This window comes from Nerophis ophidion, linkage group LG14 (genome assembly GCF_033978795.1).
Source record: "Nerophis ophidion isolate RoL-2023_Sa linkage group LG14, RoL_Noph_v1.0, whole genome shotgun sequence".
NCBI classification, from domain to species: Eukaryota; Metazoa; Chordata; class Actinopteri; order Syngnathiformes; family Syngnathidae; genus Nerophis; species Nerophis ophidion.
Window position 1 is genome coordinate 4,964,117 of NC_084624.1, and position 15,391 is coordinate 4,979,507.

General features: G+C 42.1%; 1 protein-coding gene across 16 annotated transcripts in view; it reads right to left on the reverse strand.

The window, feature by feature from the left end:
* LOC133568015 (band 4.1-like protein 3) overlaps positions 1–15,391 on the reverse strand; it is a 168,541-nt gene that overhangs the window by 60,847 nt on the left and 92,303 nt on the right. For 14 of the 16 annotated variants that reach the window (XM_061919696.1, XM_061919705.1, XM_061919703.1 and 11 more), the window contains 5 exons: positions 13,513–13,731; positions 9,596–9,683; positions 3,142–3,186; positions 2,646–2,798; positions 2,458–2,555 (listed from right to left, as the gene is read on the reverse strand). In XM_061919696.1, coding sequence (XP_061775680.1) covers positions 2,458–2,555; positions 2,646–2,798; positions 3,142–3,186; positions 9,596–9,683; positions 13,513–13,731 — 603 coding nt within the window. The remainder of the gene's footprint in view (positions 1–2,457; positions 2,556–2,645; positions 2,799–3,141; positions 3,187–9,595; positions 9,684–13,512; positions 13,732–15,391) is intronic. The other 2 variants (XM_061919706.1, XM_061919693.1) reach the window with 1 other exon arrangement.

Below are 15,391 nucleotides of genomic sequence, written 5' to 3' on the forward strand. Positions count from 1 at the left end.
CCATTGCTTTCCTCCTCTCCAAGGTTCTCATAGTCATCATTGTCACCGACGTCCCACTGGGTGTGAGTTTTCCTTGCCCTTATGTGGGCCTACCGAGGATGTCGTAGTGGTTTGTGCAGCCCTTTGAGACACTAGTGATTTAGGGCTATATAAGTAAACATTGATTGATTGATTGATTGAAGAGCCATTTAGGAGCCAAATAACAAAAATGCTCTCCGTCTGGAACCAACAGGTGGCGTTGTAGTGGTGGGGGTAGCACAATCAGCCTGGAACGGGCTAACATCACGACTAACATGTTACACTTCTGATTCGCCCAGCGACTCTCTGTCGTAGTCTCAGCGTTGGGCTCCCGTGCACCACAGTTTTGTATTGTCGCTCAGTCCTTCGGCAGAGTGCTTCGGATGCTTCCGGGCCTCTCGTCTCACCGGCCCGGACTGTTTACAGCGGCACCGGGGGAGGGAGGGAGCGAGAGAGAGAGCAAGCAGGCGGGCGAGCAAGGCAGTAAGGAAGAGTGCGTGCGGGTCTCGTGGAAAAGCGGCAAAACGTTTCTCTATTTGCATTACGCAAGTGAGGTCAATGTTCGGCCCTCGAGAGCCGCATACCACACCGTGATTGGTAGATTGCTTCAGCTCCGCACACAACGCAGTCAAATGCCATTCATATAAAACTGGCGAGTCGCACTAACATTAAACTTTCATATTAAGGCGGGGGCCGCAAAGTAACGTCTCGCAGGCCGCAATTGGCCCGCGGGCCGTGTGTCTGAGACCCCTGCACTAAAGTATGTTGTTCCTTATCTCATTTCGGACAATTCCAGAAAAAATCTGCCGATAACTTCTCCAGACAGACAGACAACCCCCAACGATCACATAAAAACCCAAGACCATCTTGATATTTTTTCATTTAGACCAGAGGTGTCAAACTCAAATACAGAGTGGGCCAAAATTTAAAACTGAACAAAGCCGCGGGTCAAGGTTGAACAAATTAACCTTTTAATAGGGACCCAAACAAGTTTTGAATATTGAACAAGCAAGGCTTATAAAACTTTATAGTGACATGCAAAATTGAGTTTCAAATAATAATAATTAAAAAATATCAATGGCATAAAAAATAAAAAAATACATTTAAATTAAATGCCTCTTTTCTATTTGCAACCTTCTGGGGTAAATATCAAAATAAACTTTTCCCACAGGCTGGTAACAAATTTGAAACTAAAATAAAAAATAATGAATGACTCAAGCATTTAAGTCTTGAAGTAGCAAAAGAAAGTGCATAAATAAAATGTTAATTATTGCTCAGTTTGCTACACTGATTTGCTTTAACACTGAATATGGAACAAGCAACGCTTATATAAATTAATAGTGCAAAATCAACTTTCAAAAAAACCAACGAAAAAACGTCAATGGTATATTAAATACAATTGAAATAAAACATTTAATGTCTCTTTTCTATTTGCAGCCTTCTGAGGGTAAATATCAACATCCACACGCTAATAAATTTGAAAATAAACTAATGAGGTGGGTGGGATGGGGTTTGGTGGTAGCAGGGGGTGTATATTGCAGCGTCCCGGAAGAGTTAGTGCTGCAAGGGGTTCTGGGTATTTGTTCTGTTAGGTTGATTGGCAACACTAAATTGGCCCTAGTGTGTGAATGTGAGTGTGAAGGTTGTCTGTCTATCTGTGTTGGCCCTGCGATGAGGTGGCGACTTGTCCAGGGTGTACCCTGCCTTCCGCCCGATTGTAGCTGAGATAGGCGCCAGCGCCGCCCGCGACCCCGAAAGGGAATAAGCGGTAGTAAATGGATGGATGGATGGATGTTCTGTTGTGTTTATGTTGTGGATGTTCTCCCGAAATGTGTTTGTCATTCTCGTTTGGTGTGGGTTCACAGTGTGGCGCATATTTGTAACAGTGTTAAAGTTGTTTATACAGCCACCCTCAGTGTGACCTGTATGGCAGTTGACCCAGTATGCATTGCATTCACTTGTGTGTGTGTGTACAAGCCACATATATTACGTGACTGGAAAAGTGGGCGTGACGAAAGATTGTAGAGGACGCTAAAGACGTCCCCAATATTGTTGCCCGGGTGGAAAACGGGAAAAATTGGGGAGAATTGTTTCCCCGGGAGACTTTCGGGAGGGGCACTGAAATTCAGGAGTCTCCCGGGAAAATCGGGAGGGTGGGCAAGTATGAGTACTAGCGGTGAATGCGGTGGGCCAGCTCTAATGGTAATTTGATATTGCCCCAAGGGCCAGAGTTTGACACTCCTGATTTCGACTATGACAATATTGTGTCAGCTTTGTCAGGTGACTAAGTGTATCGCTACGTCACTTGCTTTTTTTAAAAAACAATATCTTTGCTGTAGGGCACTGCAGTTTTAAAATGAACGTAAACAACTGTTTGTTAAGAAATTAACAATAAATGAGTGTTTTCCCGGGCATCAGAGCTAGTTTTGTAGTTCTCACCTGAAGAAAGTGTGGTGTTCCACACAGACCTTCCACAGCCGTTTAGCAGCACGGTGGTTTGGAAGCTTGAAACCGATGGTGCTTTCAAACTGCTCAAACTGGAGAGCCCCCACATCCCCCCAAAAAAAGCTTCAATTAGCTGCAAGACTTTTACAAAATGAACTATAACATCTCAAACTCTTCTTTACCTCGCCGGGGCGTATTTTGATGTAGAAGTTGTTCCTCTTATAGGAAATCTTGAGGATTTTGGGCCAGGCGAACCTGTTGATGCGCAACCTGTCTCTGTAGATGAGGAGACCGCTCGCACACACTCCCAGCATGATCTCCACGCCCTCTGAGTCCTGAGGAAGGCACACATCAGGTAATGACAAGCCATTGAAAGCATCGACAGTATCAGGGTGAAGCAGGCAGGTGTTGGAGCTGAATCAAGCACGTGGTTTTCTTCTACCTATGCAAACCTGGAGGGGCTCCTAAGCAAGAAGTCACGTCTCGGGGGGGGGACGGCGAATGACATTAAAACCCGCCGCAAAAGCATGACATCAAATGAAAGCAATCTGCGAGGGAAGAGCCATTTCAAAGCGGGAAATTAAGGAAATGGGATGTTGAAGTGTTCAGCTACCATGCACATGTTGAAACAGCGCACACACACACACTTACACACACACCAATTAGGCAGCCTCTTACCTCTCCCTCGGCGCGAGCCAAGCCTTCATAGAGACGCCCTACCAACTTTGGCATTTAGTGAGAGAGGAGACAAAAGAGGGAGGCCGGTCTGATGTGCTGCATTATTTCTTATCGTATATCAACAAGAGGTCTTATCAGACACTGACCGACCATCGCTCAGTCTACATCTTGATAGATCTCAAATCTGTCAGCGCGTTATCCTCTCTTAGCACTTTTGACAAAGACAAATGTACTGTCATCCATCGCCACATCGCGCTTGAAATATTCCAGCTTAATATACAGCAGGGGTGCCCATTACGTCGACCGCGGGGGGTGTGTCAGTCGATCTCCAGCCAGGCTTTTAAAAAAAATAGACCTAAAAATGAGTGATCATCAATCTTCACCAAGACGTCACTTAAATGACATTCACGGTACCGGAGGGTCTTGTGAGATGACGCTGGCTGCTGCAAGATCATTATTATGAAAATATGACCGAGAGGAAGGCGAGAAACACTTTTTATTTCAACAGACTCTCGCGCCGTACCTTCCGTCAAAACTCTAAAGGCCGACTGCACATTTCCTATCTTCACAATAAAAGCCCTGCTTCATGCTGCCTGCGCTAACTAAATACAGAGTCTCGGAAAACTGGCGTGCACAAGCGATCCCTCGGAAAGCTGGCGTGCACATCACTTGTGCACGCCAGCTTTCCGAGACGCTTATTTTGTTAGCGCAGGCAGCATGAAGCAGGGCTTTTATTGCGAAGATAGGAAATGTGCAGTCGGCCTTTAGAGTTTTGACGGAAGGGACGACACGAAAGTCTGTTGAAATAAAAAGTGTTTCTCGCCTTCTTCTCTGTCATTTTTTCATAATAATGAACTGGCAGCAGCCAGCGTCATCTCACAAGACCCTCGGGTGCCGTGAATGTCAATCAAGCAAGCTACGGAATTTGCCGCCAATGTTTTTCTTGTAAAGTGTATGGAAGCTGGATGAATTAGATGCCAAAAACCAACCACTTTCATGTGGTATTGTACAGAAAGGACAACTTTTTTTCTCCTCCATTTGAAAATGTGGGCGTTATCATCATTACTGTCTGATTCCAATCAATGCAAGTCATCAGAATCAGGTAATACACCAACTTATATTCTTGTCTTTGTGAAAGAAAGACATCTATATGTGTTACACATGCTTGTATTATCATTAAACACATTTAACTTGTTTACAAAAATGTCTCTTTCATAAATAAATAAATATAAATGATATATATAAATGAGGTAGATCCCCTCGAGTTGGTCAATTGAAAAGTAGCTCGCCTGCAGAAAAAGTGTGGGCACCCCTGCTATAACATATAGAACATGATATACGTTTACCAAACAATCTGTCACTCCTAATTGCTAAATATGATGAAATCTTCTTCCTGGATGTGGCTTCTAAACAATTCTGCCAACTCCAAAGGTATGCGCCGCTTCCTCTTGTCGTTTTCTGCTGCATATTTCACTACGTCCAGCCCGTAATCTGCAGTACATGATTTCCTTTTCGGTGCCATTTTTGTTCAGCCCTTCTCAGTTTTTATAAGTTACCGCCAACGTTGAAATTAGCCATTTTAATAGCTACGGCAGTAGCAGATAGCAGTTAGCATTCCATGACCCACAATGCACTTCTGCCATGACCCTCCCCCGCCAAATTCTTATTGGTTGACGTGTGTGTGACGATTGCTGACATTTTCTTCGTCTCTTCTGTGAATTAGATAAATAATATTATTTGATACTGTGTAATCTGCAGTACATGATTTCCTTTTCAGTGCCATTTTTGTTTAGCCCTTCTCAGTTTTTATAATTTACCGCCAACGATGAAATGATTAATCTTAATAGCTACGGCAGTAGCATATAGCAGATAGCATTCCATGACCCACAATGCACTTCTGACATGACCCTCCCCCGCCAAATTCTTATTGGTTGACGTGTGTGTGATGATTGCTGACATTTTCTTCGTCTCTTCTGCGAATTAGATAAATAATATTATTTGATATTGTGTAATCTGCAGTACATGATTTCCTTTTCAGTGCCATTTTTGTTTAGCCCTTCTCAGTTTTTATAAGTTACCGCCAACGATGAAATGATCCATTTTAATAGCTACGGCAGTGCCATATAGCATATAGCATTTAGCATTCCATGACCAACAATGCACTTCTGCCATGACCCTCCCCCACCGAATTCTTATTGGTTGACGTGTGTGTGACGATTGCTGACATTTTCTTTGTCTCTTCCGCGAATGAGATAAATAATATTATTTGATATTGTGTAATCTGCAGTACATGATTTCCTTTTCAGTGCCATTTTTGTTCAGCCCTTCTCAGTTTTTCTAAGTTACTGCCAACGTTGAAATTTTAATAGCTACGGCAGTAGCATATAGCAGTTAGCATCTCATGACCCACAATGCACTTCTTCCATGACCCTTCCCCGCCGAATTCTTATTGGTTGACGTGTTTGTGACGATTGCTGACATTTTCTTTGTCTCTTCCGCGAATTAGATAAATAATATTACTTGATATTTTACAGTAATGTGTTAATGATTTCACACATAACTCGCGCCGGAGTGTATGTCGCACCCCCGGCCAAACTATGAAAAAAACTGCGACTTACAGTCTGAAAAGTACGGTAATTAAATCAAACAACTTTCGCACAATATAGCATTTTAATTTACTGAGAGGCCCGAGTAAGATTGGCTCACAAACAAACAATTCATGACTGCAAATTGGTTCTCATTGTTCACTTAGAAGAGCTTTTCAAAAGGCTGGACAAGTTCTGGAACCTTACAGCTCTCCCGGCAGGCATACCCCACTTAGGATTGAAAAAGATTCTTGGCCTAGTCCAGTAAACTTTTTTTGTCATCCCCCACTTTGGACAAGGGGGAGTTTTCAACCCCCATCTGCCCCCATCGCCCAAACAGAACGCTAATGCCAAGATTAACATTTTCAAATTTATTGAACATCGAGTAACATCAAGTTGTATACATTCAAACTCAATAACATAAAATAACATCAAGTTCAATATTCAATAAAATAACTGTGCAGCTGTGGTATAACTTTCATCAAGTTCAATAATAAATCAAATAACTTGCATCAAGTTCAATAATAAATGAATTAAAAGTGCCCCTTTTTTGTGTTTTGATCAAATTTACCGCGCTCACAACATTTGTTAAAACTTCATTGAGTTCGGGGCTGAGCTGCCTTGACGCGAGTGCTTCCCGGTGAATGACACAATGTGTGCAATGCGCATTTGGCGCAACCCTCTTTATTAGAGCCTGCAGCCCGTTTCTTGACCCTGCCATGGTCTGTGCGCCACCAGAGCAAAAGCCCACACAGTTTTCCCATTTAAGGTCGTGTTCTTAGAGGAAACTGTCCATTATCTTGAACAGCTCATCAGCACTGGCTCTATTTTCTTTTGTATTTGCAAAACAGCAAATCCTCGCACGGTGACTCGCCATTCACAAAGCGGACGTATCACGTATGCGATGAACAGGCAGTCTTTACAAGCTTCGTCCACTTGTAAAGCAAAACGACTTTCTTTTAATTTGTCTACGAGTTGTTCCTCAAGATCACTTGCAATGTCGCATATACGTTTCGCAACTGTGTCGTTTGACAGTGATTAGAGTTTGTATAGAAAATGGGGTTGTAAAAAAAAAAAATCTAAGAATATTAAAAAAAAAAAATTAAAGTTAAATTTCCTCCCATTTCTTGCGCCCCACCTGTCATGTCTCTATTCCCCACCAGTGGGGCCCGCCCCACACTTTTGAGAAACGCTGGCATAGTCCAGGTAGCTAAGCTCTAACCCCGCCCCTGCAGTTGAGAATAACTTGTCTCGTTTGGGCTACAGACGCCAAATCCTCCACCTCAGCCCTCGCAAGCCAAAGAACAAGCGATGAATTGATGAGTAAGCAGTGGACACGATGGTGCAAAGTGAGGCATCACGAGGCTGCGAATGTTAATGGAATGAACTTCAAGAAAATTGTGAATTATATTTATATAGCTCTTTTCTCAAGTGACTCAAAGCGCTTTACATAGTGACACCCAATATCTAAGTTACATTTAAACCAGTGTGGGCACTGGGAGTGTCTTGCCCAAGGACACAACGGCAGTAACTAGGATGGCACAAGCGGGAATCAAACCTGCAACCCTCAAGTTGCTGGCACGGCCACTCTACCAACCGAGCTAGTTCTGCTCTCAAACACTATTAATATAGGAGGGAATAAAGTCGATTGCATCACAGAAAGTTTCTCAAACAAATCAAATGTTCAAAACATTTTCCAAAGTAATCTCTGCAGACACAAGCATGCTTGGATTGTATTCCCCAAATTGACTAAATTTACATTTTTCCCTGAATTTTATTACCTTTATGAACAACTTGTTTCGGGACTCGATGAAAGCTCTTTTCTATCTATTTGTACGACTGGAACACCCAAGAACAGAACAGCAGTCCATCATTTTCTGCTAAAATTCTACACTCACTCTCACTTGTTTTAATGCGATGCTCAAGCTGTTTGACCACCGTGGGATTTAAGCCGTCAAGAAGAAAAACAGATGTCATACGCGACCCAGCAATTGTTTTTGTTGCTCAGATTGTCCGCACATTGACCGTTATTTCAATGCCAAACTTAACTGTAAAGATAACTTTAACATTGAGCAAACCGCTCACCGTTTTAGGATTGCATTTGACATCACACTCATGTGTTTACATCACATGGGGAGTCTAACTAGCACAGGAAGTTGTGAAGTGCATATAATTAACTTCCACACACACTCAATAAACATGACATTTTATAACCGCTGACTGTTTGAGAGCCTCGCTCCAGGAAATATTACCCAGTCAAGCTGCGACTTCTCATTTTCATCTTTATCACAACATTAAAGGGGAACATTATCACAATTTCAAAAGGGTTAAAAACAACAAAAATCAGTTCCCAGTGGCTTGTTGTATTTTTGGAAGTTTTTTTCCAAAATTTACCGGTCCCGGAATATCCCTAAATAAAGCTTTAAAGTGCCTTATTTTCGCTATCTTCGAAACCACTATCAATTTCCCTGTGACGTCATACAGTGCTGCCAATATAAACAACATGGTGGTTACCACAGCAAGATATAGCGACATTAGCTCGGATTCAGACTCGGATTTCAGCGGCTTAAGCGATTCAACAGATTACGCATGTATTGAAACAGATGGTTGGAGTATGAAAATATTGAAGAAGAAACTGAAGCTATTGAGCGAATAGCTATTGACGCTATTCGGCCATAGCGTGGGTGTACCCAATGAAGTGGCCCATAGCATGGCTGCCTTATTAGCATCACCGGTAAAATGTGCGGACCAAACCATCAGGACTTTCGCCTCTTGTGACACTGGAGCAACTTAAATCCGTCGATTGGTAAGTGTTTGTTTCGCATCAAATGTGGGTATCTAGTTTCAAATGTACATACAGCTAGCGTAAATAGCATGTTAGCATCGATTAGCGTAGCATGTTAGCATCGATTAGCTGGCAGTCAGCTGCGATCAAATATGTCTGATTAGCACATAAGTCAACAACATCAACAAAACTCGCCTTTGTGATTTCGTTGACTTAATCGTTGCAAATGCATCTGCAGGTTATCCATACATCTCTGTGCCATGTCTGTCTTAGCATCGCCGGTAAAATGGGAAGACTCTTCGGTACATTCAATGGGGGTCTGGCGGCAGACACTTTCTCATCTTCGGGCCGGTGGTGCAACTTGAATCCCTCCGACAACACACCGACGAGACATGATGTCTCCAAGGTTCCAAAAAATAGTCGAAAAAACGCAAAATAACAGAGCTGAGACCCGGTATTTGTATTGTGAAAATGAATATAGCGGCTGTGTTACCTCGGTGACGTCACGTTCTGACGTCATCGCTAAAAGACCGATAAACAGAAAGGCGTTTAATTTGACAAAATTCACCCGTTTAGAGTTCGGAAATCGGTTAAAAAAAATACATGGTCTTTTTTCTGCACCATCAAGGTATATATTGACGCTTACATAGGTCTGCTGATAATGTTCCCCTTTAAAGAGGTACAGACTGATGTAGAAACCTTTCAATGGGCTTGAATGGTATTTTAGAACAAATATTTTATGCTAATATTACCTAAAACAGAGGTTTGCATTGAGCAGCCATTTTTGGCCTGCAGGTAATTTTCATAGGCCGACTGGATATTTCAAAAATAAAATGAATTCATAATTAATGACCTGAATTTTTTGATATCGCACCAATTTCCTTTGTCGGCGATAACAATAAGTTGGGTTTGCATGTATTGACCTACATGATTTTAGCATCAAAGTGGAACAAATTTACACCACCCCCAATTCAAACAAAACTATTTGACGTATTCACCTTTTACTGTAATATTTGTGAATGAGCCACCTCCAGTTGTAATATGCAAAGTGCTAAAGTAAGCATACTAAATGCTGAAAAATTACCTTAGCATGGTGAAGATCCACACCATACATGGACAGCTTCTTTGCATTCTCCAGGAAATGTATTTCGGCTTCTGCTGGTGTCATCCCCCTGATTGGACGGCAACAAAGTCATCCACACACACCGAGGAGAACATTGAATAAAACCATGTTACGTGACGACAGCGGAGAAACAGAATCAATTCCGACAGGGAGGAGACATAATTCAGTTTTGTCGCATAAAAGCCTACGCAGATCAATTCCCTTGCTAACAGTTTGTTGTATGGATGTTTTCAGCAGAATTTCCACAAAGCAGCCCTGAGTGCATCCATTTTTAGCTACAACAGCCTTTAAGGGAAAGCCTCGCGCCGCTGCAGTATTTGCTTTTTTTTTTCCTTTGTGGAGACACCCCATCCATCCATTTTCTACCGCTTATCCCTTTCGGGGTGGCATGGGGTGCTGGAGCCCATATCTAATACAATATACAGGTTTTTTTGGTTTAATTTTTCCCAGCATCCACAATCCTTATATGGAACAAGGACACAGTTTCCCTTTTCTGTGCATTCTGGATAGTAAAAACCTGCTAGCACAAAGCGGCTAACAATGCAGGTAATGGGGACTCTACTATTTCACATATAAAGCACTCTAAAGAAGCGACAACTGTATATTAACGAAAGTATTGCGACTTTTATTGTAGGTCCCAATTAGAGATGTCCGATAATGGCTTTTTTTGCCGATATCCGATATTGTCCAACTCTTAATTATCGATTCAGATATCAACTTAGACTGATATATACAGTCGTGGAATTAACACATTATTATGCCTAATTTTGTTGTGATGCCCTGCTGGATGCATTAAACAATGTAACAAGTTTTTCTAAAATAAATCAACTCAAGTTATGGAAAAAAATGGCACTGCCATATTTATTATTGAAGTCACAAAGTGCATTATTCTTTTTAACATGCCTCAAAACAGCAGCTTGGAATTTGGGAAATGCTCTGCCTGAGAGAGCATGAGGAGGTTGAGGTGGGCGGGTAGCGAGGGGTGTATATTGTAGCGTCCTGGAAGAGTTAGTGCTGCACGGGATTCTGGGTATTTGTTCTGTTGTGGTTATGTTGTGTTGCGGTGCAGATGTTCTCCCGAAATGTGTTTGTAATTTTTGTTTGGTGTGGGTTCACAGTGTGGCGCATATTTGTAACAGTGTTAAAGTTGTTTATACAGCCATTCTCAGTGTGACCTGTATGGCTGTTGAGCGAAATGTGTTTGTCATTCTTGTTTGGTGTGGGTTCACAGTGTGGCGCATATATGTAAGAGTGTTAAAGTTGTTTATACGGCCACTCTCAGTGGGACCTGTATGGCTGTTGAGCAAGTATGCGTTGCATTATTTTGTGTGTGTAAAAAGCCGTAGCTATTATGTGACTGGGCTGGCACGCAAATGCAGTGCCTTTAAGGCACGCCCCCAATATTGTTGTCTGGGTGGAAATCGGGAGAAATTCTGGAGAATTATTGCCCCGGGAGATTTTCGGGAGAGGCACTAAAATTCACAAGTCTTCCAGGAAAATCTTACATCCGTGTACCAGGTAGTTTTTAAAAAGTCATTCATTTTACTTTTTGAAACCGATACTGATCATTTCCGATATTGCATTTTTAAGCATTTATCGGCATCTCTCGTCCCAACAGGGATAAACTACTTTTCTGGTGAAGATACAGAGCGCCTTGTCCACAGCGCCTCTAGCTACTATCTAGAGTAGATTACTAATGCTAGCTACTGGATTTGCTGCTGTATCGCCTGTGAGTTTGAAAAAGTTTGAATTTCGAAATTCTACATGTTACCAGCTAAAAATCCGTAAGTGTGGATGGTGGCTCCCAACTTAGAACCAACTACATCGTTGGGGAGCCCACCCGCCTTGGATCACCACACGGGTCAGAAACAGGAAAAAAGTCCCTCTATTTGATGGAAGTCAGCACAAAAAAAAAAGCTGGAAATATGACAGAGTGTCAACTTTTAGTGTACCAGACCTGCATACGTCCTCGCAGAGCAGAGAGGTAGCAGCATGGGTAACGTTAGCTGTGGTGCGAGTGGTAATATGAGAGAAAGAAGGTGCGTCTATCATTTGGTAACAAATGAAGGAAGAATTAATTCCCAAGAAAAACAGCAGGGGGTCCATCGTCTGCCGGTGGTTTGGCTTCAAGTGGGAATATGTTGAATAGACAACTTTAACTTGTCAAGTGTGGGGCAAAAGCGTTACTACAAAAAGTAGCATTACTGCTAATATGTAGCATCATTTGAAAAGTCACCTGCTAGAAAATGCAGAGTTCTTACTCAGAGGCAAACATTTCCAGATCAAAACTGTATTAAAAAATATCAACAACAAAAGGAGATAATGTTGGCAGGAACCTACCACATAGCGAAGGACGAACACTATTTAATTTCCTATTATGCAGCTCCTTTTTATTTGGCAGTTATTGAAATATCATGTGTGACATCATGCACAAAAGTGCGCTTTATTTGTTTTAAACTATTGTAGTGGCGTTCTGTACAAAAAGTGCAGTTTAATTTAGTGTTGTTTTGATATGTCCCGGCAAGAAATCTGTGTTCAAAAGACTCCGGCTTATTAGTGATTCCTAGAGCCCAAAAAAAGTCTGCGGGCTATAGAGCGTTTTCCGTTTGGGCTCCAGTACTCTGGAATGCCCTCCCGGTAACAGTTCGAGATGCCACCTCAGTAGAAGCATTTAAGTCTCACCTTAAAACTCATCTGTATACTCTAGCCTTTAAATAGACCTCCTTTTTAGACCAGTTGATCTGCCGCTTCTTTTCTTTTTTCTCCTATGTCCCCCCCTCCCTTGTGGAGGGGGTCCAGTCCGATGACCACGGATGAAGTACTGGCTGTCCAGAGTCGAGACCCAGGATGGACCGCTCGTCGGGACCCAGCATGGACCGCTCGCCTGTATCGGTTGGGGACATCTCTACGCTGCTGATCCGCCTCCGCTTGAGATGGTTTCCTGTGGACGGGACTCTCGCTGCTGTCTTGGATCCGCTTGAACTGAACTCTCGCGACTGTGTTGGAGCCACTATGGATTGAACTTTCACAGTATCATGTTAGACCAGCTCGACATCCATTGCTTTCGGTCCCCTAGAGGGGGGGGGGGGGTTGCCCACATCTGAGGTCCTCTCCAAGGTTTCTCATAGTCAGCATTGTCACTGGCGTCCCACTGGATGTGAATTCTCCCTGCCCACTGGGTGTGAGTTTTCCTTGCCCTTTTGTAGGTTCTTCCGAGGATGTTGTAGTCGTAATGATTTGTGCAGTCCTTTGAGACATTTGTGATTTGGGGCTATATAAATAAACATTGATTGACATTGATTGATTGATTGATTGATACGTCATCTTAGTGCCATCATGCACAAAAACTGCACTAATAGCTTGTTTTAAAACGACTCTGACAACCTTGCACTTTCTGTTTTGGAAATGACAAGAATGTTTGTGCCACTGCTTAATAACGGTTTAATAAATACAGTTTTGGTAAATTGACTTAGTTGTGACTTCCCTCTCTGCTTGAAAGTTTAAAATGAGCATATATTATTGTAGTATGAACAAGAATATTTTAATGTAGACACATAGAATCACCATACTGCTGTGATTATTTGCATCAAGTGTCTATTCAAGGCCAAGGCAAAATATCGAGATATATATGGTGTATATGGCCTAGAAATATTGAGATATTAATAAAATTAGGTGACAGCATATATATAAAATGTTATAAAATGGTTTTTAGAAGTTTTTTAAGCGGAATAGGTGAATCCCCATTACGTGCATGGTTAGCCGCCTTGTGCTAACAGTTTATTACTATTTAGACAGCACATTTGTGGATGATTGGTAAAAAACTAAAAAAAACATGCAGGTTTCCTTTGACAACAAAATCAAGACTGAATGAGACTAACTTGTAAGTCTTGTGGAGCTCCATAACCTTCTCCTCCAGCTCTTTGGTCTGGTTGGGTGCGAAGCGCAGCTCGCTGATATAATCACTGGCCAGCTCCTCTGGGTCGTAGTCGCCCAGTTCCGACTGCACCGTGTACGAGCCCAGGACGGTGTGCGTGGCGAAGGAACAGGGCAGGCGGCCCGAAACCACGTCATCTCTCAACTGCAGGCATAGGTAGTACCTAAGAGAGTCAAGGTAGACCATTTTCTTGAATCTGCTTTATCATTCGTTTTCCTCGAAAAAAAATAAATACAATTAAAGCCGCAAGCACCGTTGGTCGGGCCCGCCTTTGGCTGCTGCCGCCGAGACTCAAGCCCTGGTCTTAGTCAGACCTACATAGAAGTTTTTTATTCATGTCTCTACGACATTCCTAACAGAAGTTACAAGCAGTTCTGTGTTTTTGTTTAGGGGGGGCTAGAGCGCACTTTTGATTTTCGGGGTTTGGTTTTTTGTTAGATGGCAATTTTCGCCAGTCCTAATGTGTGTGTAAAATTTGGTGAGTTTTGAAGCATGTTAAGGGGGTGAAATTACAGATCGTTTTTTCTGGATGTTGTTGATAAATGGCTTTCGCTTTGCATAGTAGTGCTTTAACTTCCACCTTGAAGCATCTTAAGGGGGTCAAATTACAGCTCAAAGAGGCAAAAATGACATTTTTTAGGAAAATTTGCGCAGGTTTTTTTGATGGCGCGTAAAATCCAAACCGGAGCAGTTATCAAAACTCTTTCGATAACTTTTAATTAGAAGGGTTCAAACTCTCTTCTGTGCGAGTTTGAAGCTGAAACGACAAACACGCTCAAGAGGAGATAACGTTTGAAAAAGGTGACGGGTGTTTACAAAACTTTTATTTTGAAGGGGTAATTTTTAACTTCCTGTTGATTTTTGCTGAAGGATGTTGATCATTAAAATGTAGGTCTAAGTGAGACCTACATGGAGGTTTTTGTTTCATGTCTTTCCGACATTCCTACGGGAAGTTACAAGCAGTTTTGTCTGTTTTCTTCCTAGGAGCAGTTTTTTCTGTGTTTTATTAAAAAATTGCGCTAGAGCGCAATTTTGAGTTTTGGGGTTTGGTTTTTTTCATTATATCGCAATTTTTGCCAGTCCTGATGTGTGTGCCAGGTTTGGTGAGTTTTGAAGCATTTTAAGGGGGTCAAATTACAGCTCAAAGAGGCGAAAATAGCATTTTTTGCGAAAATTTTGCCTTGAAGGGGTTTTTGCCAAATTCCTGTTGATTTTTGCTATAGAAGTTTGAATTGGGAAATGTAGGTCTAAGTCAGACCTACATGGAGGTTTTTGTTTCATGTCTCTACGACATTCCTAACGGACGTTACAAGCAGTCGTTTTTTTTTTTTCATAGGGGGCGCATTTTTTATTTTTGGGGTTTGTTTTTTTTACTAGATGGCAATTTTCGCCAGTTCTGATGAGTGTGTGAAATTTGGTGAGTTTTGAAGCATGTTCAGGGGGTCAAATTACAGTTCAAAGAGGCGTCGGAATAATAATAAATAAAGAATTAAAGCTGCAAGCAGCGTTGGTCGGGTCCGCCTTTGGCTGCTGCCCCCGAGACCCACGGCCGGATAAGCGTTAGAAGACGCCTTGGAGCCACTATTTTGAGAATCTAATGCAATGTGAAAGTAATGCAGTTGTTGTATTGAAATGAAAATATCAAACTTCCTGTTGATTAAAGTATGTTAACTATTAAAATGTAGGTCTAAGTGAGACCTACATAGTGTTTTTTGTTTCATGTCTCTCTGACATTCCTACCGGAAGTTACAAGCAGTTTTGTCTGTGTTTTCTTCCTAGGAGCAGTTTGTCCATGTTGTATTCCTAGGGGGGCGGTAGAGCGC